The sequence below is a fragment of the Sebastes fasciatus genome, chromosome 9, assembly GCF_043250625.1.
Source record: "Sebastes fasciatus isolate fSebFas1 chromosome 9, fSebFas1.pri, whole genome shotgun sequence".
Taxonomy (NCBI): domain Eukaryota; kingdom Metazoa; phylum Chordata; class Actinopteri; order Perciformes; family Sebastidae; genus Sebastes; species Sebastes fasciatus.
This window is the reverse complement of record NC_133803.1, coordinates 6,803,099-6,828,093: the sequence shown is the minus strand read 5'-3', so window position 1 is coordinate 6,828,093 and position 24,995 is coordinate 6,803,099. Positions and strand designations below refer to the sequence as shown.

General features: G+C 41.8%; 1 protein-coding gene across 1 annotated transcript in view; it reads right to left on the bottom strand.

Annotated features, from left to right (window-relative positions):
* pdzd8 (PDZ domain containing 8) overlaps positions 1-22,275 on the bottom strand; it is a 40,932-nt gene extending 18,657 nt beyond the window's left edge. Inside the window, exons 1-3 of the mRNA XM_074645682.1 lie at positions 21,205-22,275; positions 13,227-13,352; positions 6,624-6,726 (exon numbers count right to left, since the gene is read on the bottom strand). Of these exons, the coding sequence (XP_074501783.1) occupies positions 6,624-6,726; positions 13,227-13,352; positions 21,205-22,076 (1,101 nt within the window). The 5' untranslated portion in view covers positions 22,077-22,275. The remainder of the gene's footprint in view (positions 1-6,623; positions 6,727-13,226; positions 13,353-21,204) is intronic.
* Between the last annotated feature and the right edge of the window lie 2,720 nt (positions 22,276-24,995).

The window sequence follows — 24,995 nt, the reverse complement described above, 5'->3', positions numbered from 1 at the left end:
AATGGTAACACGACCAGCTGATCCCGTACCGTGTTGGGGAACTGATTTCGTCAGTGGTGTTAAGTAATTAGTGGCTTGTTTGTTTTACTGTCGTAGAGGAAACATTTCCCTCTAGCTCTAGGAGTCCTACATGCTGCATGTGATATTGTAAAAGGTCATAGCATTTCGCGTTAATGGTTCTAAATTAAAATAAAATTCTAAGAATAAAATTCTGCAAATAAATTAATTAATTCTAGTAAATCATTAACTAAATATACAATATTTCCAAAAAGTTGTACTAGAATGTGACAAGCACATCCATCACATCAGATGTTTTAGAAACTGATATGTCTGGCTTTTACTGGTCCAACCCTTGAAAATGCTCTCTGAGACCGTAAACGGATAAAGATGTCTGATATTTCCTCTTACACTCTGACTTCCCCAATCACTGATGTTACATGTTGCTGTGGATGAAACACTGTGCCTGGGAAGAGTCTGGGATGATTCTGGGCTCCGGGCCACGAGACTGACCGCACACACACAACATCCAGCAGAACATTCAACCTCATGCAGCTGGAAATATAACACATACTCTACCCGCCGAGTACAACCGATGTTACACAACAAGCTGTTGAGCTGTAGTGTACGTGTGCACACACACGCACGCGTCGTATGTCCCTTCGGTCAAGCTGTCAGCAAGAATCAGCGTTCAGGGCCGACGATGGAATCGACGGGGCAGATGTGCAAACACGCCTGACAGAGTCCCCCCCCCACAGCCCCCAACCTCAACACACCATAGATGAGTAATAAAAAGTAGAAACACACACACACACACACACGCACGCACGCACGCACAATGTCACACTCGGTAATGGAACAGGGCTTCATTTACCCAGTTCACAGGTGGTCCGTGTTGTGCAGATTCAGGCACACACACACACACAGCACAGTGGGGTGGCTGACGTAAACGCCGACCAATGGGAGGCAGCAGAGATAACGGAGCATCTTTCTCTGTATTGCAAATATGACGCTGGAGAATCCATCCAGAGCTACTAGCGTGGTGTCACCTCAAAGCCCTGTAGGTATTGATATCTTAATAACTTTTAGCTATTCTTACCAATTTGACATTGATAATAGTGCAAAACTAAAAGTAAACTTTTAAATCACAAATTTCTGAGGTTAGACATTTTCATGGCAAGACTAAACATTGCAATCACAATACAACAAGTGTGAAAGGACTAGTATGTAGCATTTAGGGGGATCAATTGGCAGAAATGGAATATAATGATAATAATAATAATAATAATAATAAGTGTTTTCTTTAGTGTACGTTAGGGGTGGAACGGTTCACAAAATTAGGTTTTGGGGGTCACGGTTTTCGGTTCGGTTCGGTACATTTATGTTACAGCGAGGAGGTTATGTTCTGATTTCAACATGCTTTTCATTTATTTTGCAAAAATAAGTTAACAAATGTTTGCTTTAACAAAAGTTGGGCTTACATAAGGAACATAAACACTTCTTCATTGTCAAATCTTAATTGAAAGAATAGGTCTTCTACAGTAATTAGTGCAAACAAAAAATGCTGCTTTGTTATTTTCATATAAATACGATGTAATTATAGACTAAGGCCATCAACATAAATTGAAGCATAAGCTCAACCAGAACTATACTAAAAAAAAAAAAAAAAAAGAGAACAGTTTAACATATGTCTCAATTCCCTGATTATCAGCTCTTCATTGAAAGATTCGTTTTTCTACTCAAAATTGAAGTGCAGTATTTGGAAAGGAATACGGTTGGATTTCTGTGCCACTGTGATATTTAAAAATAATTAATAAATATAAAACTCATTACAGGGATTGTGCTGTTGCCCCTCTCCAGTTTCCAATCTGTCACTGCTTGTGTCAGTGCTTCAGAGAGATGCTCACCTGTGTGGCTCTCATAACTTTTTATCTCCCACTCTTAAGTGACGTGGTGGGCAGCCAGTCACAGTTCAGTAACTCTCAGTAGCCCCGGATTTCCATCCGTCTGTAGTAAGAGCTACGTTGGACAATTCTTTCACAATTCCTAGTCGTGTCTGTTCGGGAATTACTTTGTTGCTTAAGTGTCGGCGAGAGGAAATATTGTAGCGCGGCTCAAGTAACGTTACTTTAATCATATGCTGAAATCCAGCGTCCTCCACGACTGCATAAGGCTGCATATCTTTCACTATAAACCTCCCCAATGCTGTAGTTATGTTTTTGCCATGTCTGAATCTGCATGTAGAGGCTGTTTAAATGCTGCGGGTAGAAGGAGTTGCTCTGTCCTACCCGACTCTCTCCTCCTTGTGCTATCGACGGACACACCGGAGTGATGTCTTCATAAATGGTTCATCATATTGGAAGTGTTGCCACTAGCTTAAACCACACGTGTTGCACAGTGCTCACACAGAGTCGCCGGCTTCAGTCGGTTGCAATCTGCTCACCTCGCCGCTAGATACCGCCAGATCCTACACACTGGACCTTTAAGTCTATGAAACGTAAAAAAAATAAATATATATATATAATATATAATATATATATATATATAATATATATATATTACAAAAACCCATTAACATTGCGACCGAAACCCAAAGTTATGTCTTTAAATTGCTTGTTTTCTGTTTCACCAATTTTCACCAATCCAAAATGTGTTCCATTTAAAGTGATATCGATGAGCAACAAGGAAGCAAATCCTACAATACTAGAAGCTGTAAACAGCTAAATGTTTGGTACTTTTACTGAATAAATAACTTGAAGTCGAGAGCACATTCGTCAAATTCTGCATCCGGATCTGCTTCAAAATACGTTGTGATGGACGATTATGGGACACCAGATTTTTCTTCTCATATTCATGTCGTTTTATGCTGCCTGGAATACACTGTAGCATTATTGCTTGTAGCAGATTTAATAAATGAATAATGAATCTTTAATTGATATCAAATATGTATCGATAATTCGTGACTAAAAATTAGGAATCACAAATCCATCAATTGGTGTTAAAGGGGACGGAGAGTGATGGCAATATTTTGGATTTAAACCCGATGCTATAAGGGAACCATAACGTTAATGAGGCAATCGCTGTGCAGAAGACGGAGCGGTCACACGTTCCAGGTGGAAACCTGCGGCCTGGCAGCAGAAGAATGATCGGAGATGACAGACACGCGGTCATCCAATGTTAAACATCGACGTAAGCTCTCTACATAAAACTGAGCGTTATCTTTTCTTGTGAAATGTCCGGTGTAATCAGCAACACCGATGTTGACACAAGCTTATTAATCGGTGGGAAAATGTCCTCACCGTGACGTCCCCGTCGGTGATCATAAATGTAAATGAGGAGAATAAGCACAAGCTGTTTCAGGATGCAGGCTTCGGTAAAAAAAAACAGAACTTTGATGAATGCCCGTGTGAAAATTTATGTTAACAAATATACTCGTATTCAAATAAGATCAAATAGGCAATTGAAACAGTGAGCAAACAGAATAGCTCATTAAAAAGCAGCCTGTGTCTCTCAGACCACATTCAGAACTGGTTTTCTATTCTGTGTGGAACCGCAAAGTAAACAGTGATATCCGGGTGGAAGATAGAGACTTTAAACCAGCCCTGAAAGACAATGTTGGACACAGTTCCTGATGAGAGTGGGTCTCCCCTTGGGAAGACAGACACATGGAACTGTGAAAAGCAGGAGCGAGTGGCTTAAGCACTGGTTAAAAATGAGGGACTGTTCAAATGACATGAAAAGCATTAACATACACGAGACAAGCGGCTGTTTTCATAAAAGAAGCGAGGGGAAGCTCATATCTGGCAATCATCAGGGGGAAAAAGGGAGAGAGCGAGAAAAGATGGTGAATCGACCTTTTCCAGATGGTATAACCTTTAATCCTTACTACAGAGTCCTGCTGGGGACATGCAGACTGGAGAAGTCTGATAAATCAGGCTCAAATGCCACCGTGAATCTGCATTTTTATGCGTTTATTAACAAAAAAGGGATACAAGTGCTTTGAAGTGGTTCCACTTGGAGAGGGGCCCTGCTGATGGCCGCGTTGGTGAAGTGTTCACATATTCATTACTTATTGGATTGCTGGCTGCACCTTTACGGACCACGGGCTCAGTTCTAGAGGAAGGTTTCTATATGTGTTTGCATACATGTAATAACAGGCGTTACCTGTGTTCTTTTTTATTTCAGCGTCCGTGTTGACAGGTTAAAGCAGGTGTGCATGTAAGAAATAATGGTCACTTTTTCAGCTGAAAACCAGAGTATATGGGTATTTAGTCGTGTTGTTGATAGATTCAGGTCTGGTTGTAGATGTTTTGAATGCTGAAGAATGTTTCTTGATACCTTGTGATTCTGTAATTTGCTCTTTGTCTTCGTTTTCAATTGGAAAAGAGATTTTTAATCTCAATGAGTTTAAATAAAATAAAAAAAGGTCTAAATCTTGACATTTTAAAACAAAGTATTTGAATTCTACATATTGGGCCTCATGCAGGAAGCAATATAAGAAAACAAATTCCCTCTTATTTTTGTTTGTATCCACGATTTGTTCTTTTATTGTTACCTATTGATTTCTGGGATTGGCAAATGTTTTCTTTTTTTAATTTTTGCTCTTCGGTTAGGTAAGAGAATATCTTATGAGTGGTCGAGAGCACTCCTACCAAGACAGAGCTCCAGAGTGCCACCAAAAATCTGTCTAGTGCGACTAAACATTTTTATTGGTCGCGCCGGTGGGCCTGTACTCCCTTCCTCGAGTGACATCACAACCATAAAACATACCAGTAATTCAAAATTGAGAGAACTATTGATTGTTTTTACATCAAGAAAAATACTTCGCCACGGCAACGGTCGAAGCTTTGAAGCATTCGGGTCAGTCTTAATTTAAATTAGTTAAAACTAGTGAAATACTGCTCACACTTCACAAATACTAATCTAATGATATAATACAAAATAATATGACACTCGTGGGGTATTTTTCTACCTAATTAGGACTTTTACTTGCTTGGCCTCCAGTGTTGCTGGTTTGTAGCTTTCTCGTGAGCCGCTCATCCAAACAACTTCAAACTGGACACTGCGCTTACTCGGGTCCTGAAAAATACACCCGCCGTGACGACATCACAGGCTGTAGCTCAGCATTCAATATTATTGTGCCCTTCAAGCTCAGAGACCTGGGACTAAACACCACCCTCTGTGATTGGATCCTGAACTTCCCGACGGGCAGACTGCCCCGACTGTCAACACTACAGCTCCTCAGGGCTGTGTGCTCAGCCCTCTCCTGTACTTCCTGGAGGATTCCTGATCTGCATTTGGTCTAACTATCCTAGTGTACTTTTTGATTTCAGTTGGAACCTGACCATTAATGAACTAATTTGTTGTTTGTATTTGCAAAGTAAATGATAACTCGGAACTATAAACAGAAACATATGGTACATATTTCATAAATGTAACATAGAAATGACAGAGGAAGATAATGTGGTTATTAATAAAAGGAAGGCCTGATATCCCACTGCCCCCTGCTGGATGAGGATCCAACTTCTCCAAAGACATTAAACATTACATGAAAGCAAGGTGCAGAACAATTACTGTTCAAAACAATACAAATAATCTTTGAACCGTTGCAAATGTCATTCAGAGGTGTGTGTGTGTGTGTGTGGCAGGGATAGCAGCATTAGGCTTAGCGGGAGCCAGAGCCAGTAATTAGGGCTGACATTTCACTCTCAAGCTGTCATTAGTCACTTCCAAACCAGCCTGATGTGATAACTGTAATATCTCTAAATTGCAGCAATTAGAAAAGGTTTGCCGGAGGGGCCTGGAAAATTTTCGTTGCCACTGAAAATGTCAACGATGGGACACCTCGTCGGCGCCGGGAAGATGAAAATAAGCTTGTATTTATGTGTCAATAAGACGAGGCCCGTTTCTCAGATGTATTGATACTCCATCAGTGTTCAAACTTAACTTTCAATCTGGTTTCTTATTGGGTGGAGCATGGTGAAGCTGATTTGTATTTTCTGTTTGGGTTAAGGCTGTGGGGTTCCTACTTGCTACTTTTAGACACCTGGCATTAAAATGCGTCTCGTATTGAGATTGTATCTGGATGTGATTTAACCTGATTAGATTTACACCTGGTATTAATATCCGTCTCTGGTATCCACATTGAGATCCAATCCGCTCTGACTGAAAGGGCTGAGAGGAAGCCTCTGGAGGCTGCACTACGCACAGGCTTGCAGCTGGGCACCGTTGGAGAGGCGGTGCGTAATGCGGACACATCAGCCTCAAAACGCCGTTGTTTAGGGGGAGATGGCCCGCAAACGTGACTCTGAGGTACGTCTACGCTCGCACACACACACACACACACACACACACACACACACACACAGAGGGATGAGGAGAGGAGACGCTGAGCACAGACAGAGCAGTGGCGGTGATCTCTTTGGTCACAGCGGTCGACTGAGGAGCGCCGAGTACGCGCTGCAAATTAAACACTTTGCATAGTTCATCAAATGTATATCTGTTATATAGATCTGAAAACACCTTGAAGCATGATTCCCTGCAATCCTAAACCTAAAGGAATGAGAAGGAAAAGACAAAGAGGAAAGAGAAGTGAAATCAGTTGTTAAAAAAGGGAGGAGACCCACGTGTTTGATGGAGCTGCGAGACTTCTCCTTCCACTGGTGGGTGCTCAGCTCCAGGGTGCAGTGAACATGGGTCTCTCTGTCATAGGAGCCCAGGATGAACAGTCTGCAGGGACACGACACAAGACATAAGAGAGCAACTGTGAGATTCGACCATGAAGACATGTAGAAACGCATTTAAGTCAAAATCTATGCAGATTTGTTGCCTTGAAAAACTTTTTCAGTGATGTTAGTATACATCTGGGTATCTGTAGTTCCTACCAACGCACAAACTGTGAAATAAGACAACCCAGTCCGATTTTTGTGGTAAATAACGCAGTGTGCTTGAATGGCAACATCCACTATGTCGGTGCTGGCAGGTTCATTGATGTTCCCGTCTCGAATGCATCGACATCTGCAGGATATCCCGGCATCGTTTGTGCCCCCAAACCTCAACCTTTGATTACACTGGTTCTGTTGACATATCCGTCTTTCTCACTGAGCGCGTGTCAACTGATGCAACAACAACAACATGCATCCTCAAGCTAAACAGCCGATGACGCTTACCCAGTTTGAAGTGTGGCACTGATGATGGTGCTACTCTGATTGAGTACGGTGACCACTTCAGAAAAAAATAAGGAGGGACTCAAGCAACCAGTAGAAATCCCGGAGGCTTGTCTAGCTGACCCAGTGACCCCCACTCTCACTTGTGACAACCCAAACACTGTATTATTATCTTACAAGTTGGGCCACACTTAAAGAGTTGATGAAGATCTCTTGTGACATCTGCAGCCACTTCTGTCTGTCAACTGTATATAGTTCCACCTCCACAGACCACAGCTATGCCACAACACACAGTGATGACCCATCTTTGTTGACCATAATCCAAAGCAAAGAATGGCCTGAAAAATCCCAGCAAATGCATGCCTGTATACGGTCTTTCCATATATGAATTAATGCAGAAGCCTGTGTCAACCTTATTAGAATCTGATGACCCCGTTGGTGAAGGGATGGTGGCTCTTGACAGACAGACTGAATGGTTGCCTGTCTGCCACAGAACTTCTAGGAGGGTGGTTAAAAGGTTGGCAATGTTAATGTTAATGTTCTCCGTTATAATAAGGGTCCAGGCCTGACGACATTTACATTTATATATTGAGTCATCCTCATAGCGCCCCCTACTGGCAAAAGGAAATGACATGTTTTCTATTTTAATGTACTCCTCCTAGCAGGTTGACCAGATCCACTTCAAATGTGGTCAGAAAAGCCTGAAGACCTTGATGATGCATTATTGTAAAGACTCTCAGTGTGTTCCAATCCACTTACTTCCGGAAGTACACTTCAATATAGTGCACTGTGTGCACTCTGTACTTACTTGAGTAGTGCGTGAATTTCAACGGGGTACGGTCGTCTCAAATCGAATACTCTGCGGCGCGCTTACTGGAAATGATGATCGCAACATTTCACCGCGGCTGGCTACCCGCCAAAATATCTTTTTCTTCGGGGTTTTACGGCAGCTGGCATCCTTTGTGTTTCACTGCTGCCTCCTTCAGGTTTTACCCGTCAACTACCCGCCAAAATATCTACCTGCTCTGTTGATCAAGGATATACAGAAAATGAAAGCGTTCCGCACTCAACGATTTGACCGTTTTGAGTACAACATCCGGGTGTTTCGAGTGCACTGCATTTTGCCATACTTCATAGTGTGAACGCACTTGTGGACTCAAAATAGTAAGTGTAAGTACGGAAGTATGCGGATTGGAACACACTGTGTGAGTTGTCGTTGAACGGCGTTGTCGTGGCCCATTTGGCGTGATTCGCCACCGACTTCAGCATACTTTGTCAAATCTGCTCAAATTTCTCAGCCATGATGACGGTACATGCCTGAGGTCATTTACATGCCAATATAGACTCATGGCCCCGCCCCCTACACATTAGCCCCACCCCCTTTCAGAACTCACGAACCATTTGTTGTAGACTCTTGGACTCCCTGGACTCACCAGGGATTTACTCTTTCATTTGTGACGGTGCTTCCCGCCTCCTACACTTTAGCCCCGCTCCTTTACAGAACCCATGAACAGTTTGTCGCAGACTCTCGTTGCAGGCATCATTGCACTCATCAGAGTTCCGGTTTCATTGTGCCTGGCCGCGTCAATCGGCGTCCCGCCAGTACTCCCGACGCGCGAGAAGGTGCGAGGGCCCTTTCATCACTGCTTGCAGTTTTAATTATTAGGGCCCGAGCAACGACCAGGAGTCGGCGAGGCCCTGGTGAAATCGCTATGTATATCAGTATTATTCTCTTAAATGAGAATTGCATTTTTGAGGGGCTAAACATGCTCAGAACTGACAATGACAATTTGCACATGAATCAGAAGCCGTTTAAATATATTGTTTGTTTGAATAATCAAAAATCTAAAAACACTGAATTTTAGCTGTAAACATGCCATGTTGTATTTGCTCTAATCGCAGAGACAATCAGTAGTAAAGAGGATCTTGATCTTGTTCTCATGATATTTCACTCTCAAGGCAACAACCTGAGGTTATAAAGGCTTAATTGATTTTCATCCACAAACACTTAAATCTTCCCCTCACATTATACGAGTGTTTATGACATCCTACATCAATACAGTACATTATTTATTCCTCTTTATTTCTAAACCTCAGACGTGCTCAGGAATAACCTCTCTCATAATCTCTACAACAACATGGATTATTTATTACATTTTCCATAAAACAGTAAATCTAATGTTACATTTCTTCATTTTCAGTTGAGGGCTGCAGCTTATGATTATTTTCATAGAATTTTTTATATTTAACTCATTGATAACATTTATGTAGACGAATAATATTAAAAAAAATGCATCCACAGAGCTTTAAGAAAGGTGCCGAATAAAAGTATGGCTTTTCCTAAAATAAATATATATATATTTTATGTTGATTGTGAATTAAACATTTCAGAAGCGTTGATGGGTCGAAAATGAATGTTTTGTTTATCTCTGTGGAAGATATCTGACGTTCGGTTTCTAACAAGGCTTGTGAGCCAATAGCGTAACGACGTTGGTATCAAGTTGGTGTCTCTGTGTCGTCAGCGATCACGTTGCCAGTTAGTGTGAGAAAAAAAGGGGATAAATGGCTGAGTTTGATGTTAAGTGCTCGGCTTCATCCTACAAGATTTTCATTTTGAGACATTGGGTAAGCTAGAATGAGCCAATTTTGGGCATCTCTGCTTAAAGAATGACTCACCCTGTTCACGACGCTATGAAAATTGTTGCAGATAAATTTTTGGTCGATTGGCCAATAGAGCTAAAAAGATAAGTTAATAAGATAAATTAATCTATTTGTCAATCGACCAAAAAGTATAGATTTACTCTTGCCCTTTTATAGTGTCCACTCCCAGCGGCCCCTCATTAACTCACTGCTGTATTAATACTGAAATTGTAAAAGGAAAAAGCTGCACTGTGATACTAGAAAGAAAAGATGAGATTTCACAACAATGTATTTTGGCTACTGCTGCCCCCTGCTGTGCTGAGCAGACCAATGCCTTAGACGCTGAAGAAAAGGACTTCTGAAACACAGCGTACCTAAAGACACTACAATATTTCAGAATAGTTTGATACCAATTTACGTCACACTTTACAGGTCTACGACTGATTAGCAATTACTTTGTGTTTGTACTTAGAAATCATGAGTAAATGGTCACACATGACCTAGTTATGATGGCACAGCCACATGTCTGCTGTAACTGGCGGGTTGTACAGTAGCATCATTTTCTATCTGTATGGTGCTCTGGTAGGAATGTGCACCCGAAATGTTGCACGGATGGACTGTAATACCTCTTTCTGTGTATTGGGGAATGTATTGATGGGTAATTGATGCTTGATTTACAAGTCATATAAATGTAAGGAAGCGTAAAGCACAGTTCATACGTTTTAAAAAAAAATACTTTATGGTTTTAAACAGTTTTTATAATATGAAATGCAATTATTTAACAATAAAATTTGTTAAATTGCAGATTTTAACTGCCTAATAGGAAAGTCAATACCTGTGTTTTTTCAGTTTATGTATGTAAAGTAGTGTATGCAAAATGACAAGATATTTATTTATTTAGGCATATGTTTTCTTACAATTATACACTTTTAACTAAATTAATAACAGTATTTTTCTATATTGACAGTAATACAGTATATCGGTATAATAAACATATTTTTTTGTAAAATTACAGAAAATCCTGCTACTTTTATCAGTAAAGAATACTTTATTTTTACGGTTAGTTTTGTTAAAATTAGCATTAGAAAAGCTGTTAAAAAAGCAAAAATATTTAATGTATTCCATTTATACGGATACATTTCAATTAAGTTAATTATTGTAATTTTTACATTTATTTCCTGTCATTTTGAAATACAGGGAAAAAATGTAAAATGTCTTCAGTATGATCATCTTCAGAGACATGATGCTCACTTATACCTCAATAAGTCTAAACTATTTCCTGAGCAAGATTTCACAGTTGATGCTAAATGGGTGGATACTTCCCTCTGCTGGACATTTATAGCACAGTACACCTGACTTATACAACTCTACCAATCACTTATACAGCGAGCGTGTGATATGATCTTTTTTTAATTAAACACTAGGTAGAAAACCCTCTCCAAACTTGCTGATATTGGTGGAAGGTGATGTTAGCAGGTAGTAGAAGAAGAGTCTGTACAATTATAATGGGCAGGACATGAATTGTTAATGGATGAGTCCGATTTGATCATGCCGTGGTCTATCATAAACACCCAACCACATCCAAGCATGGTTCAACACACATACACACTCCTATAACTGCCTATGTCTTTCCAAGGAATCGAAGGATAGGCCTCTCTATCAAGGCCAGCCTGGGCTAATTGATTTGACTCTTTGGCCAATTAGAATTTAAACATGCCAGCTTTGTACAAGGAGGGAGTGTGTTTATCTGAGAAAGGAGAGCCTGGTGAGTCAGTGTGGGCTGTCCTACTGTATATGATGAGCTTTGTAGATGCTACAGGATTTGTAGATGCTATATAATGGCAGCTGCCGCTGGTGCGGAGATGATGAGGAAAAAGTTAAGATTAAAATTACATTTAGATACTTTTATCAGTGTTTCCCTTGTGTAGAATTGTTATGTTCTTTAACTTCTTCTGCTCCTTGCAGACGCCGGCATCCTCGGTTGACTTTACTGTCTTTCAGAGGTCTGTAGCAAGCTCAGTTTGTTCCATTGGTACCAACCACGTCATGCTAGCTTGTTGGGAAGGAGGCTGAATACCGCCCCAAAGTTAGGCAACATTTTGGCGAGGAAAAACTGGCATGGCCATATTCACAGAGGTTCCTTGACCTCAAGATATGTGAATGAAAATGGGTTATATGGCTACCCGTAAGTCTCCCCTTTAAAGACATGCCCACTTTATGATAGTTGTATATATGCATTGCATTAGCTAACAATGCACTGAAGTATATGCAGTGAAAACCGATGTGTAAAATATGTAACCTTCAAATTATCATTTGAAGGTTTTGAAGCAAAGTTTAATTGAGCTAAATGTTGTCCTTTGTTTGAACTGAAAAAAAAAAAACAGCTGAACACCGGTAAACAGGTGATCATATCATGTTTGGTTATGAAAGGGACATCCTCGAAAAACTCAGTCGGTCATTGTGGTCGATCGACGGACGTTGTGAAAAAAAAACTGCATATAGTCCAACAGTTTAAGAAGAACGTTTCTCAATGCACAATTACAAGGAATTTAGCGATTTCCCCATCTACAACCCATAATATCATTAAAAGATTCAGAGAATCCGGAGAAATCTCCGGCATCTAATGGTATGGGGGGGTGTTAGTGCCCATGGCATGGGTAACTTGCACAACTGTGAAGCTACAGTACCATATCATTAATGCAGAAAGATACATACAGGTTTTGGAGCAACACATGCTGCCATCCATCTGCCATCTTTTCCAGGGACGTCCCTGCTTATTTCAGCAAGACGACGCCAAGTCACATTTCTGCATGTGTTACAACAGCATGGCTTTTTTCTTGGAAAAGAGTGTGGGCACTAGACTGGCCCTGCCTGCAGTCCAAACCGGTCTCCCACTGAAAATGTGTGGCGCATTATGAAGCGAAAAATACGACTGTAGAAGTTGTATATAAGAAATTCACCTTCAAAACTTCAACGATTAGTGATCTAAGTTCCCAAACAATGTGGAGTGTGGTTAAAAAGAAACGGAGACGTAACACAGCGGTAAAAGTGCCCGCGTCTCAACGTTTTTAAAACGTGTTGCGGGTGTCAAATTCAAAATGAGTGTATATTTACAAAAAAAAGGTTCATCGGTTTGAACGTGAAATATCATGTCTTTGTACTGTTTTCAATTGAACATATGTCGAAAAGGATTAGCAAATTACTGCGATCTGTTTTATTTATGCTTTGCACAACATCCCAACTTTTTGGGAATCGGGGTTGCAGTATTGTGATGGGGGCAACTTTTGTCTAAAACATCACCGTATGATGTAGCATTCAATCTTCCCACAAATGGAACAAAGGGGCCTCAGAACAAAAAGGTCTGTGGACAAGCATGCCCGGTTACTTTAATGTGTGTGGGGAAGTACATTAAAAATGTCTCACCTGCTACATTCAGTGAGGGTGACCTTGAATCGACCTTCCACCAGCCTGCTGTCCTGGATTGACAGGTCCAGATCACAAGGCGTACCCAGCGGAGGCTGCACTTGGAACGGGAAGAAGGGCTTGTACCTGGGGAGAGACACAGGAAACACCCAAAGTCCATTTCAATTCAGGATGTCCACTATCGCACTGATGTACACTACCTAACCCTGACATACTGTTCAGGTGAAATTTGACCTGTTTTGACATTTGACAGCAGTAAACACTTATTGATGCTCCGACAGTTACGCATGCACAATGATGCATACACACGCCGTATCATGTTTCAGTTTGTTTTGGACCAGAGACACGGCAGAGAGAAAAAAAAAGATTTATTTTTAATCAAAGCAAATATTTTAATATTCATAATCATTTGAATGTGTGTTTTTATGCAAATAACCACTATAGATGACAATAAAGTACAGTACTCTCCCTCCATGGTGTAACTTAGCTGTAATTTACCATGTAAAATATATCAAACATTGAATGACATCAGATCTTAAATGATATTCCTTCACTTAGCGCAGAGATTTCAAAAGTGGCAGACAAAAAATTAATATTTGTCTGCCACAGTGGCAGGAATTGAAGAAAGTTAATTTCAGACCCTGACTCTGACTTTTAGTGAACAAATTAAGAGTTAATGAGGGAAAAGGTCCAGAGTGCTCGGAAGTTCAAATCAGTGTGATAAAGGTGCTCTTTGGTGGGGTAAGGGTGAGTCGAAGGCACTCTTCTGGAAAAAAATAAAAAGCCTTTATTCAATTGGCTATTTCATGATGAAATGCTAAAAACAATTCTGGTACATATAAGATTTGGTAACAAGCCACGCGTAGTGGCACAAACAGCCTTCTTCAGGGTGTAACCCTCAGCACACAGCTTTCCATTCCGTGAGTACACAGACAATTGATGATTGCAAACACCTGAGCAAGAGGCCAATAAACTCTCAGGTGAAAAGTGCAAAATGTGGTCACTAGATGGCTCTACAGGATGTCATGCATCAGCGCTGGTTTGCATTAGGCCATTTGTGAAGAATAGAACCGGGTCCCGGTGACTGACTACTTGTGTTGGGTGTGGTGCTTGGTAGAGAAGTGGCTCCAGGGCAGCAGGCCTGACTTTTAATAAAAACACTCATTGTAATGTAGAAACATTGTGTCTGAGAGCACACACACCCCGTTCATTGCTATTTTGAGCTCTTGGTGCTTCTTCTGTAGGCCCCGAGGCTCCTGCTGTTCTAAATAGTGGACCTTGTTCAGACAAACTCAGCCACATGCTACAGCTACAGAGGACTGTTGGCTCCACACACACCTCCCCTCAGCTGATTTCAGATCAGGAAGAGGACGAAGGACGGATGAAAGGGAAACTTTGCCGATTTTCAACTGACTTGCAGTACATGCAGATGAATGGCGCCCGGAGCCTTCCCCGCTCACCTACCGGGCAAAGGTTCGCCGGTTGTTTTGCGTCATCCAGCGGATGTTCATCTGCATGTACTGCTGCGCTGCAGTGACACAGAGTTGGTTGAAAAAAGTTTCATTTGAATAAATCAGACCTCAGCCACATTGTGTTGGAAGTGAGAACAACGTTTTTAACCACTGATATCCAAAAACACATCTCTTTCCATCTCTCCATATTAGCTCTGTTAGCTAGTACGATCCACAAATGCTGCAGTGCGGCTTTATATGACCAGTGTGGCTAGGTGGTCGCCCAAAGTCTCATTTGATTGGACAAATTTTTGTAGACGCCCCCGAGTGCAGGATGAGTCATCAAACATTTGAAGCCTTTTACCGGAAGAGAGAAGACAAAGATAAAAATACTCTGATAATGATTTTTTGACATATATTTGTCATATAACAAATGATGAGCAATTAACACGGGGACACAGGATTAAAACTGTGAAAATCAATTTTTCATTTACAATTTCTAATCAGACGTTGTACCACTGCGTGTTTAAAGCCGGGTGAGACATACAAATAACTCACTTGTAAATGGGTAATAGATAAACACGGTGCCAAACAGCGTCTAACACTTCTATAAGGTGGAAGAATGTGTACTAGGCCAAAAATAATGTGAAATATGGCCAGTGAACTTAGAAGAGTTCAAATAGGTTAAAATGCAATGATTTGAAATTAAGGTCTTATTTCAAAATGGCATTAAAAAGTGGCTTCTTAGCGTGACATGCAAGCTGAAGGTCAGTGTTCATATGCAGCTCAGGTTGGGTTGCAAGTAGTAGAAGGCTTCTAGACTCTCTTAGCAAGGATTCAGGGATTTTACGTGTGGCCTCTGGGGTGCATTCGACCTGTTCGCCTGCTGTTTATGTTATTTCCACACTGGGTAGATAGATAGATCACAAGATGCATCAATTCAAGGCAACCTCCAAAGAGAGCCATCCCTGAATGCACAAGAGTCTACTGTACCAAGACAATTGGTATTTTACACATTGTACAGCTTCAGTTGCAGCAACAATATTTGTGGCTGGAAATTGCGATAGAAATCATTCAAGGTTTTACGTGATCCCAAAACCCCTGTAGGCCTACATGTAATCGTCACTCCCGTGTCCTCATGGAAATGTTGTTTCGACATATTCGCGCACACACCTCTGCACTCTGATCAGCCTGGGGAGCAATTAAGCCCTTGACAACGGCATTTGCAGAACATAGTGGCGCAAACCTGGCTCTCAACTGCAGCACACAAGCTCCAACGAGGATTGAGGAGCAAGGTCCTGGTCGGAATGGTTAGGAATGAGGCATGAGTCTTGGATCCTCCAGCCCCATTCCTTTGGTGGTAGCGAGTTTCCCATCCATTCCTGAACCTGATAGCACACTGTGAAGCTGTGAAACACGGCAGACGAAGATGCTGGTGGTAAATTGCGAGGCTGCATAGCTGTTTTTTAGTCAGTCACCTTAGCATAGAAATGTTTCAGCCTGAGGTCATTGAGAGAGAGAGAGTCCGTTTTGGTTTGTTCGCTGGGAGAAGCACAGATTTTGTTTCAAGAGAGCAGGTGGATACCCACAGAGTTCGTACTTAAAGGCTTCAGCTAACTTGTCTGAACAAGTGCTGCTTTGCAAAAGCGACCATTTTTTGAGTGTGCGTGTTAAAATTTCAGATCGTCTGAATCATGGATGTATTAAGAGAAGTGGAATACAGCGTTGGAAGCGGGGCCCCGTTCATTCCTATGAGAGTTGCTCTGTGGCGCATGAAGACAAAATGGCTCGACTTCCGACTGGAAAAGTACCCAGATCTTCCGCATCCATTGGGCCATCGGACATGCGCAGTAGCGTCCGCTCGGTCACATGACTCGGTCACGGAGCCCCAACGTCACGACGTCGTGCCGGCTTGCGCTCCAGCCTCGGTCTGGGTCTCATTCACAAGAGCGGAGGAAAGGAAATAACTGTGGATTCGGCATTAGTGCATTTTAAAACATTTAGGACCTAATGATTTAAATGAGGATTACTCAAGTGTTCGTACTGGGAAGTTGATTCACCTAAAAAAAATGAAAAAATGAAAAAACACTTCGGATGAAATTATAACAGCTAAATTTAGCTTTGCATGTCAACAGATCTATCTCCATAGCAACTCCATCCACCGATGATGATGATGCTGTAATATGGTGGAGAGCTCCAGAATTTTTTTTGTAAATTAGCCACAAATCAGGGGATTTTATTGTCAAATTAAATTATTCCCAAAACAGCCTCCACCACGATTCAAACTATTGCCCAAGCTACGAACAGCTAGTCATTATCTGATGCTTAGTGAAGCTTCCTCTAAGCTTCTGTAAATGCAGTTTCCAGATTCGTGCAAAACTAAATCATGGAGCTGGAATGATGACTAGGTAAGACCATCATAGTATTCCCCCATAGCTGGAGTTGGGACTCTACGTGGGCGCTTTAATGCCTGGATTACCTCCAGTGGGCTGCGGTCCCAGCCCTCCCCTCCACAGAACTACCATCTGTGCCACTCAGCAAATCCCGAGGTCCAGTACTCATTCTCTGAGGCTGCTCTTCATTACATCATCTCGTCACGCTCACTCACTCTGCATGATCGTGGGTGATACACACTCACACGCGTTTGGAGTTGGACAAATCAAAGGCAATAAAAAAGAAAGTGTTTAATGTTGGCGATTAACAGTTGGACAGGCCACACCGATGCTTTGATTTAAAGATATATCACATCTGCCTTTCTGAAGGGCATTTAACAGGTGTCTTGAACTCTCCAAAGAGTAAACAGCAAAGCCTTTCGGCCTCTCCTGACTCAGGCTGTTGCTTTTCAAGAATTTCATTTTGACAATAATTACTCAAAAGTCGTGGTTATAATTGGATTGCTAAATCACAAGGTTTCCTGTTGTGTTTTACTGTATAATGGAGGATCGCTGTCTCATTTGAAACTAAAAATAGCACTCAGAGAGCGCAGACCTCCGACCCCCTCTCCGTGTAGCTTGCAACAGCATCCACGTCTATTTTTGTTTATGTTGAGATCAACTGTACGTAGCGGAGCATCGTAAAACACTTCATTCAAACTGGACAGAAACAAAATAAAACTCACCTAAACCTTCGTCATTACTCTTTCCAACAATCACCAAGTGTGCTTCGGATGAACTCAACTGTAATTTCACAGAGTTTAATGTGAGAAAATGCAGAATCTACAGAAGCCCCCCCCCCCCCCCCCCCTGCTCTCTCTCCGTCCCTCTCTCTGCAGGCAGAAGGAAAGAGGCTGGGTGATGCATCATCAGTTATACTGCGCATGTCTTAAAGCCTGGGGTGTTTATGAACAGGCTGAGCAGAGTTATTTTTAAAAAATTCCCGAAGCCGGAATGGATTGTTCATTGTGCTACACCCCACCCCTCATTCAAATCCAGCGCAGACTTTTTGAGTAAACCTCCAAACGGACAAACCAACAAACAAACCAAAACCGGTGAAAAAATAACCTCCTTTATAAACTTCACTTAGTATTTTCATGTTAGGAATGTGATTTATTTTATTAGATTTGATTCCAGTGAGATATTAAGGAGTTTATATGGTGACTTTGCTGTTGTAAAAATTACTGTTGCTTCTCTAGAAACAACATGTAGCCTAGTTATATTTAAAATACAGTATATGTATAGCTAATATGCACACTTCAATATGTGTTTAGTTAACGCAAGTCATGTCGTCATCGCAATATTGAACAATGTCATTGCACATCGCAGATGTTCCTCATATGGTGCAGGCCTAGTGTGAGAGGCTGCCCCTTGCGTAGTATGAGAGCTGTGTGGAAGAGTTTAAGTGCCAGTTCTAGTGCTCCCTCTTTGTACAGCCTGGCTGTGGCTGACAAAAGTCAACAATAAGTAATATTCTTATTAGGAATAAATCTGTCTCCTGCGTGAACTGTGCATTGCTGAATAGGGTAGGCCTACGCTACTGTATTTTAACATCGGTCTTAATGGTGGTACTTGGAGAGACAAATATTTTCTGAGGTGGTGCTTGGTTTAAAAAGTTTGAGAACCACTGAAATGGATAATAGAGAGGGAATTATGACCTGTTTAACTTCATAACAAAAACCAGCATGCAAACGGTAATAAAGGAGTGGATGTTGAAGTGGGATTTATTGTTTTACTTTTGTTTTTTACCGTGGTATTGAATTGGTAGAGAATCATGGAATTTCACTGGTGTGGGTATCGACTACCAAATCTCTGGTATGGTGACGTCCCTAGTGTAGGCCTATATGGAAACTGACAAAATGCTTAGAACGTCACTGCTGAGTTTCATAATTATTCATTTGGTAAGTAACCTCACTGAAAAAAGGACCTAATAACAGAAGTTTCTGCTTCGTTTTGCTTTCTCTGTCATAAACACTTTCTACTTCCCCTTTTTCTCTTTCCTTCTTTCTCTCACTTCTTCAAAACTAAATTCCCATCCCTAGAAAAATACGTTAGAAAACCTTAATCCACTAGGTCTATATGTTGTACTCAGAAACATGTGATTTATTTGATAAACTACCAACATGTGGCTTGATATGTTTCTATCATCTGTTAGAATGTGACTGTAAAGACAGGTCTCTGTGTTATAGCATTTATTCAGTGTGGAAGTCATTAAAAAAGATGGCAACATCACAATCGGGCAGTATTTTAAAGGAACTTAAAGCCACCCTGTCAAGTTTTTCTATTGAAAACAAACAGTGTAGACCTTCTTTCCAGAGTTTTCAACTGCATCTCAGTCTACAAGATCTAGTGTCCATCTGCTGAGAAGATTGTGAGACAAAACAGCCAATAAGTGGACCTTGGCTTAACATTATTTTGGGGCAAACTACTAGTTCCAAGGTCAAGAATTAACTTTCAACCTCAACTTTTATGCCAACTTGGACACAAAATCCTTAAAATTAGATCAAATTGAAACTCCAATTTCCGTGACAAAACCTCAACTGAGTGGAAGTTCTGGTGAGACAGATTCTGTTTAGATCATTGGCTGACTCCATTAAAAACACCCACAGTTGAGGACCATGATTTGATATGCCATGTGTCCCAAATGCATACTAATTCTAACCATATGCAGTATAATTCTCCTCCCTGTCCTGGCATGTAGACTAAATAAACTCTTGATTTTTTAACAGGATTTTGATAAGACTCTATTGGTCCACTATAGAACTCAAATGGAACCGATGGAGCTAGTCACTGCTGGAGGCAGAGCAGCAGCTCTGGTGACACTTTAGGAAATAAATAATAAAGTCAGAAATGCTTGATTTTTTTAAAACTTTTTTTCCTTCAAATTGTTTAGTTTTCCAAAGTTTTTGCTTTATTGACATCTATCTAAACACTGTTCTGTCAATTTGAGCTGGTCTCTCTGGATGAACCATCAGTGAAATAAAAGTGTGAAATGTGTCACCAGTTTCTTAAATTCCATTTCCAAAAATTGAGGCACTTGAAGCTTATTTATGAAGGTGTACAGCTCTTTCAACAGGACCCTTCCCTCATATATTTCCACGAACTGTATTCATATAATCAACAATTCCATAATTATTTGACTCGAATTACCTCCAAACTCAGACCTTAAAAAGGTTTGTTTTTATCTCCCTGCAATGTTTTCCTTATGGATTACCTCTGTAAATTGCTTACTAATAATAACAACTTTTTATTGATGATATATGAATGAGAATCTTAATTCCATTTAACGTTGTCTTTGGAAGGTATAAGGATGTTTGCTAGTGTGTGTAATCTTATCTTTTTCTCTCTCTTCTCTCTCTCTTTACCATCCTTTTTAATAATTTATTCTCCTTTTCAAATTGATCAAGGTATGCACTGGAGAGTGCCCTGATCGAGCCCCACCGAGGGTTGTTTTTTTGCACCTCCCCATCACATTTGTTGTTGTTTATGTCATCTCTACGTGTACCCTTTTTTACATGTGTAAACAAATAAAATCTATTGTAGCAATGAACACACTTTTTAGTAGTTTGTCTCACTTCCAGTTGAGCCCTCTCACTCCTTTTTCCTCCTTCTATCAGATGGTGAAATGCTATTGATTGATTATCAGGTTACAGTCACTCCCAGTGGTGTGGTGTTACCAGTTTTTAGCTCAGGTAGTCAGATTTGATAGTCTTGAATGTTCCCTCCAAGTAGTTTAGATCAGTCAAATGTAGTGCAAACAATATTAGTGTGCACTATAGAACTGGGGCTCTTCCATCATCCAGGTGTTCATATTGAGATCTCATCTGTCAGGCTGTTGGTATAAGAGCATCACTGTGGTCTGGTAGGTAGTTTGGCTACAGAGTAGTGTGAGAGGAGAGGAGCCTACCTGATCTTGTGATCTGGTAGGTAGTTTAGTTTCAGTAGTGTGAGAGGAGAGGAGCCTACCTGATCTTGTGATCTGGTAGGTAGTTTATATTCAGAGTAGTGTGAGTGAGAGGAGAGGAGAGGACCCTTACCTGATCTTGTAGTTGGGTATGTAGTTTAGTTTCAGTAGTGTGTGTGAGAGGAGCCTACCTGATCTTATAGTTGGGCAAGGTGTGCTTCTTCTTGATGACCCTCTTCAGCTGGTTGACGATGATGGAGGTGAGCTGCGGCAGCGGCCTGCCCTCGAACTGGGACTTCACCTCGAAGTCCACCAGCGGGTCCTCGAGGAAGGAGAAGGACCAATGGGAGAAGGGCATGCGCGTGAACTGCAGCCTCAGCCTGCCCGCCACGCGCCTCATCTTCACGAACAGGTAGGCGGACTTGCCGAACACGAGCTCCACGTCGATGGCCAGGTGGAAGCCGCCGCTGTACTCGATGTCCACCTCGAAGTTGAGCTCGTCGGGCATGCCGTCCTCGTTCAGGGGGACCGGCTTCATGAGTCTGGCGGCTTTGAAGACCGGCAGAGAGTTGCCTAGCGACACGTCCCTGAGACTGAGTCCCTCCAGGAGGCGACCTGCCGTCTTGGTCTGCAGCAGCTCCTCAAACTCCACCTTGATCTTCTTGGTGAGCCAGTGTCGGACCACAGGGGTGTCGCGGAGCTCTCTGAACAGGAACAAGAAGATGGCATTTAGGAAATTGCACGTTTCTGGTTTGGCCTCGTCTCCGTCGCTGTGAGGAGGAGGAGGTTGTTGTTTGGGGCTGCTGCTGACAGCCGCTTCCTGCTGCCGGCTGGACACGGCCTCTGGTTTAGCTGCTGCCGAGCCGTCCTGCTGCTGCTGGCCTGGCTCTGCATGCTGGGTGTTATTAAAGTAATCCTTCAGCGCGCTATCAGGCACTACTTTGACGTACTGCACCGTCCTGCTGCCTGCGGGCTCCGGGCTCCTCCGGTAGATCAGCAGGAACTGGAACAGCAGCGTGACGACGGCCCCGGACAACGCGGAGATCAATATTAAGTAAATCATGTCGAGCCGCTGCTGCCGTCGTCTCCGAGACGGAGTGTTTTCATAATCTCACGCGTTTTTTAAAGCCCGTGTGTTTTTAACAAAGCAAGTTCCACCTGGTCGCTCTCAAAGCTGCCATATCATCTGCTGCTTCGTTCCTGAGCTGCGGGCTCCGCACCTGATTGGACGAGGCGAATCCACGTCGCCGTGCGTGATGACGGAAGGCAGAGTGTGTTTCGTTTTGATGCGTTCATGGTGGGTCGGATTTATCACCTTGTCTACTAGGGGGAAAACCTGTTTCAGTTGACCTTATCCAGCAGGATATGTCATCCGTTATCTCCAGCTTGGCTCGGGGGAAAGTCTGTGACCGCAAGCGACTTGCTGCAGCAAACCCTGTCCAATTTTCTTCTTAGATACTACTACTACTACTACTAATACATGTATTTATATAGCACTTCTCAAAACAGATGTTCCAAAGTACTTCACAAGACAATAAAAGCAGAAGTAAAAAATATGGTAACTTCTAAAACAGAGCATATCTATAATTATAAAAGTGCTAAAATGGTAGGACAAGTTGATAAAAACAAATATATATACAGAATTGTGTTTAAATGTACACATGCGTCCACAAACAGATGTATACATACTATACGTATATTTATACCCAGTCTTATACTTATAGTAATGTTATCCTAAAAAAAACGTGTTTTCAAAAGTGTTTTAAAAGTGGATACAGAGTTAGATGATCAAATCTCTAAGTGCAGTCCAGAGTTTGGGAGCCCTGACAGTAAAAGCCTGATCGCCTCTCGTCACAAAATTGGACCTGGGAACAGCAAGAAGTAGCTGATCAAATGATCTCAGACCACTACAGGCACATCTGGGGTGTTAAGAGAGCCATTATGTATTCATGGGCCAGAACAAGTTGTGCTTTAAAAGTAATTACATTTTAAAGATTTAGATATCCTAATAAAAAAATTATTCACATTGGTTAAAAGACTTTCTTTTTTTTTTGTCGGACCTCAGTTTTTCTTTGATGACAAAGAGAGCTTAACACATAAATATGGCAGAATATTGCTGGCAAATGAGCAGTTTTTCTTGTTTTAACAAGTCATTTTCATGTTGTAATGACATTTCTCTCGCTGTTTTTACATACAACAGGGGCGGCTGTGGCTTACAGGTAGAGCGGGTCGCCCTCCAATCTGAAGGTCCACATGTCTAAGTGTCCTTGAGCAAGACACAAACCCAAAACTTCTCCAGAAGGCTGTGCTATCGGTGTGTGAATGAGTATGTAGATTCGATCCTGATGGGGCAGGTCGGCACCTTGCATGGCAGCCTCTGCCATCAGTGTATGAATGTGTGTGTGAATGCTGACATGTAGTGTAAAGAGCTTTGAGTGGTCGGATGACTAGAAAGGAACTATAGGAGTCCAAGTCCATATATAATTAGTCCATTTTAGAGGGCTTATTGATAACATTTTTATGTACACGAATAATTAAAATAATAATAATAGGCTACATCCACAGAGCTTTTAGAAAGGTGCCGAATAAAAGTATGGCTTTTCCTAAAAAAAACAAAAAATGTAACTGAATTAATCATTTTTAAAAAGTTGACTGGTCCAAAATGAATGTTTTGTTTATAGCCTATCGTGGTATCTCTGTGTCGTCAGTGATCAAGTTGCCAGTTAATGTGTAAAACCTGGATAAATGGTTGAGTTTGACACTGGTGTCTCCATCAGGCTGCAGAATACGTGAATAGTTATTGTGACAACAAGTGACAGCTGACATTAGCACATATTAGCTCAGCATATTTAAAGGTCCAGTGTGAAGGATCTGGCAGTATCTAGCGGTGAGGTGAGCAGATTGCAACCAACTGAGCTATGGTGGCTGATGTGAAAACGTGAATGTCTCTCTCTAGAGCCAGTTGTTGCGGGAGTAGTGTAGGTCATTTGGAGGAGAGCCAGTGTGTAGAGTGTGTGTGCACTTGGGAAGTGAGTGGTGAAGCAAGAGAGAGAGAGCGGCGGCGGCAACGGCATCGACTCAGGGCTAAGCAGTAAAAGTTAACAGTGTTTGGTTTGTCCGTTCTGGGCTACTGTAGAAACACGGTGGACTCTGTGGAGAGGGGACCGGCTCCCTAGGTAGATATAAACGGCTCATTCTTATTATCAGGTGATTATACAGTACACTAAAGAAAACATACTTCTAAATATTATATTCCATTTCTGCCAATAGATCCCCCTAAATGTTACACACTAGTCCTTTAAACAAGACCAACAACAACTACTAACAGCCATAGGGCCTCATTCACCAATATCCCCCTCGAGTTTGTTATTAAATTGTTTGTAAAGTATTTGGTATAATGTGTAGCTGTTGTCGGTTGCTGTTTGTAAACACACAGCATTCAAAGTTGGAGAGAGAGAGAGAGAGCATCGATGGTGGAGCGAGCCATAGAGTGAATGAAGAGAGAGAGCGGCGTTAGTGAGAACAAAGCAGTGGATCAGAGAAATAAAACGTTATTTTCTGATCGTTTCCCGGCGGTTACGTTCTAAAACACAAATAAACACACAACTCTGCATAACTCTGCGGGAAGATGCCGAGTTGCCGGATTTTGAATGAATGCAGCCAAAGTCTGTGTGTGTAGCTCAGCTCCGCCCTCGGTCAAACAACTGACACACACACAGATCATAACAGCACTCTGCACACAGCAGATGAGAGGCAGAGGAGCCGGGGGATCACTGGAACACATGCACATAACACAACCTGTTATCATCCGTGGAATACGGCTGTTTTGTATCTGACTGTTGTGCCTGGGTATCAGGAGTCAAGGGGCGTGACAAAGTGATGATATTTGACCACCTGAACGGGTTTCACCCCCACGTGGGACCCAAATGCTGTTGAGTGAAGGCCAGCAGCGTCCCGAATAAAGCGAAATAATAAGAAAAGA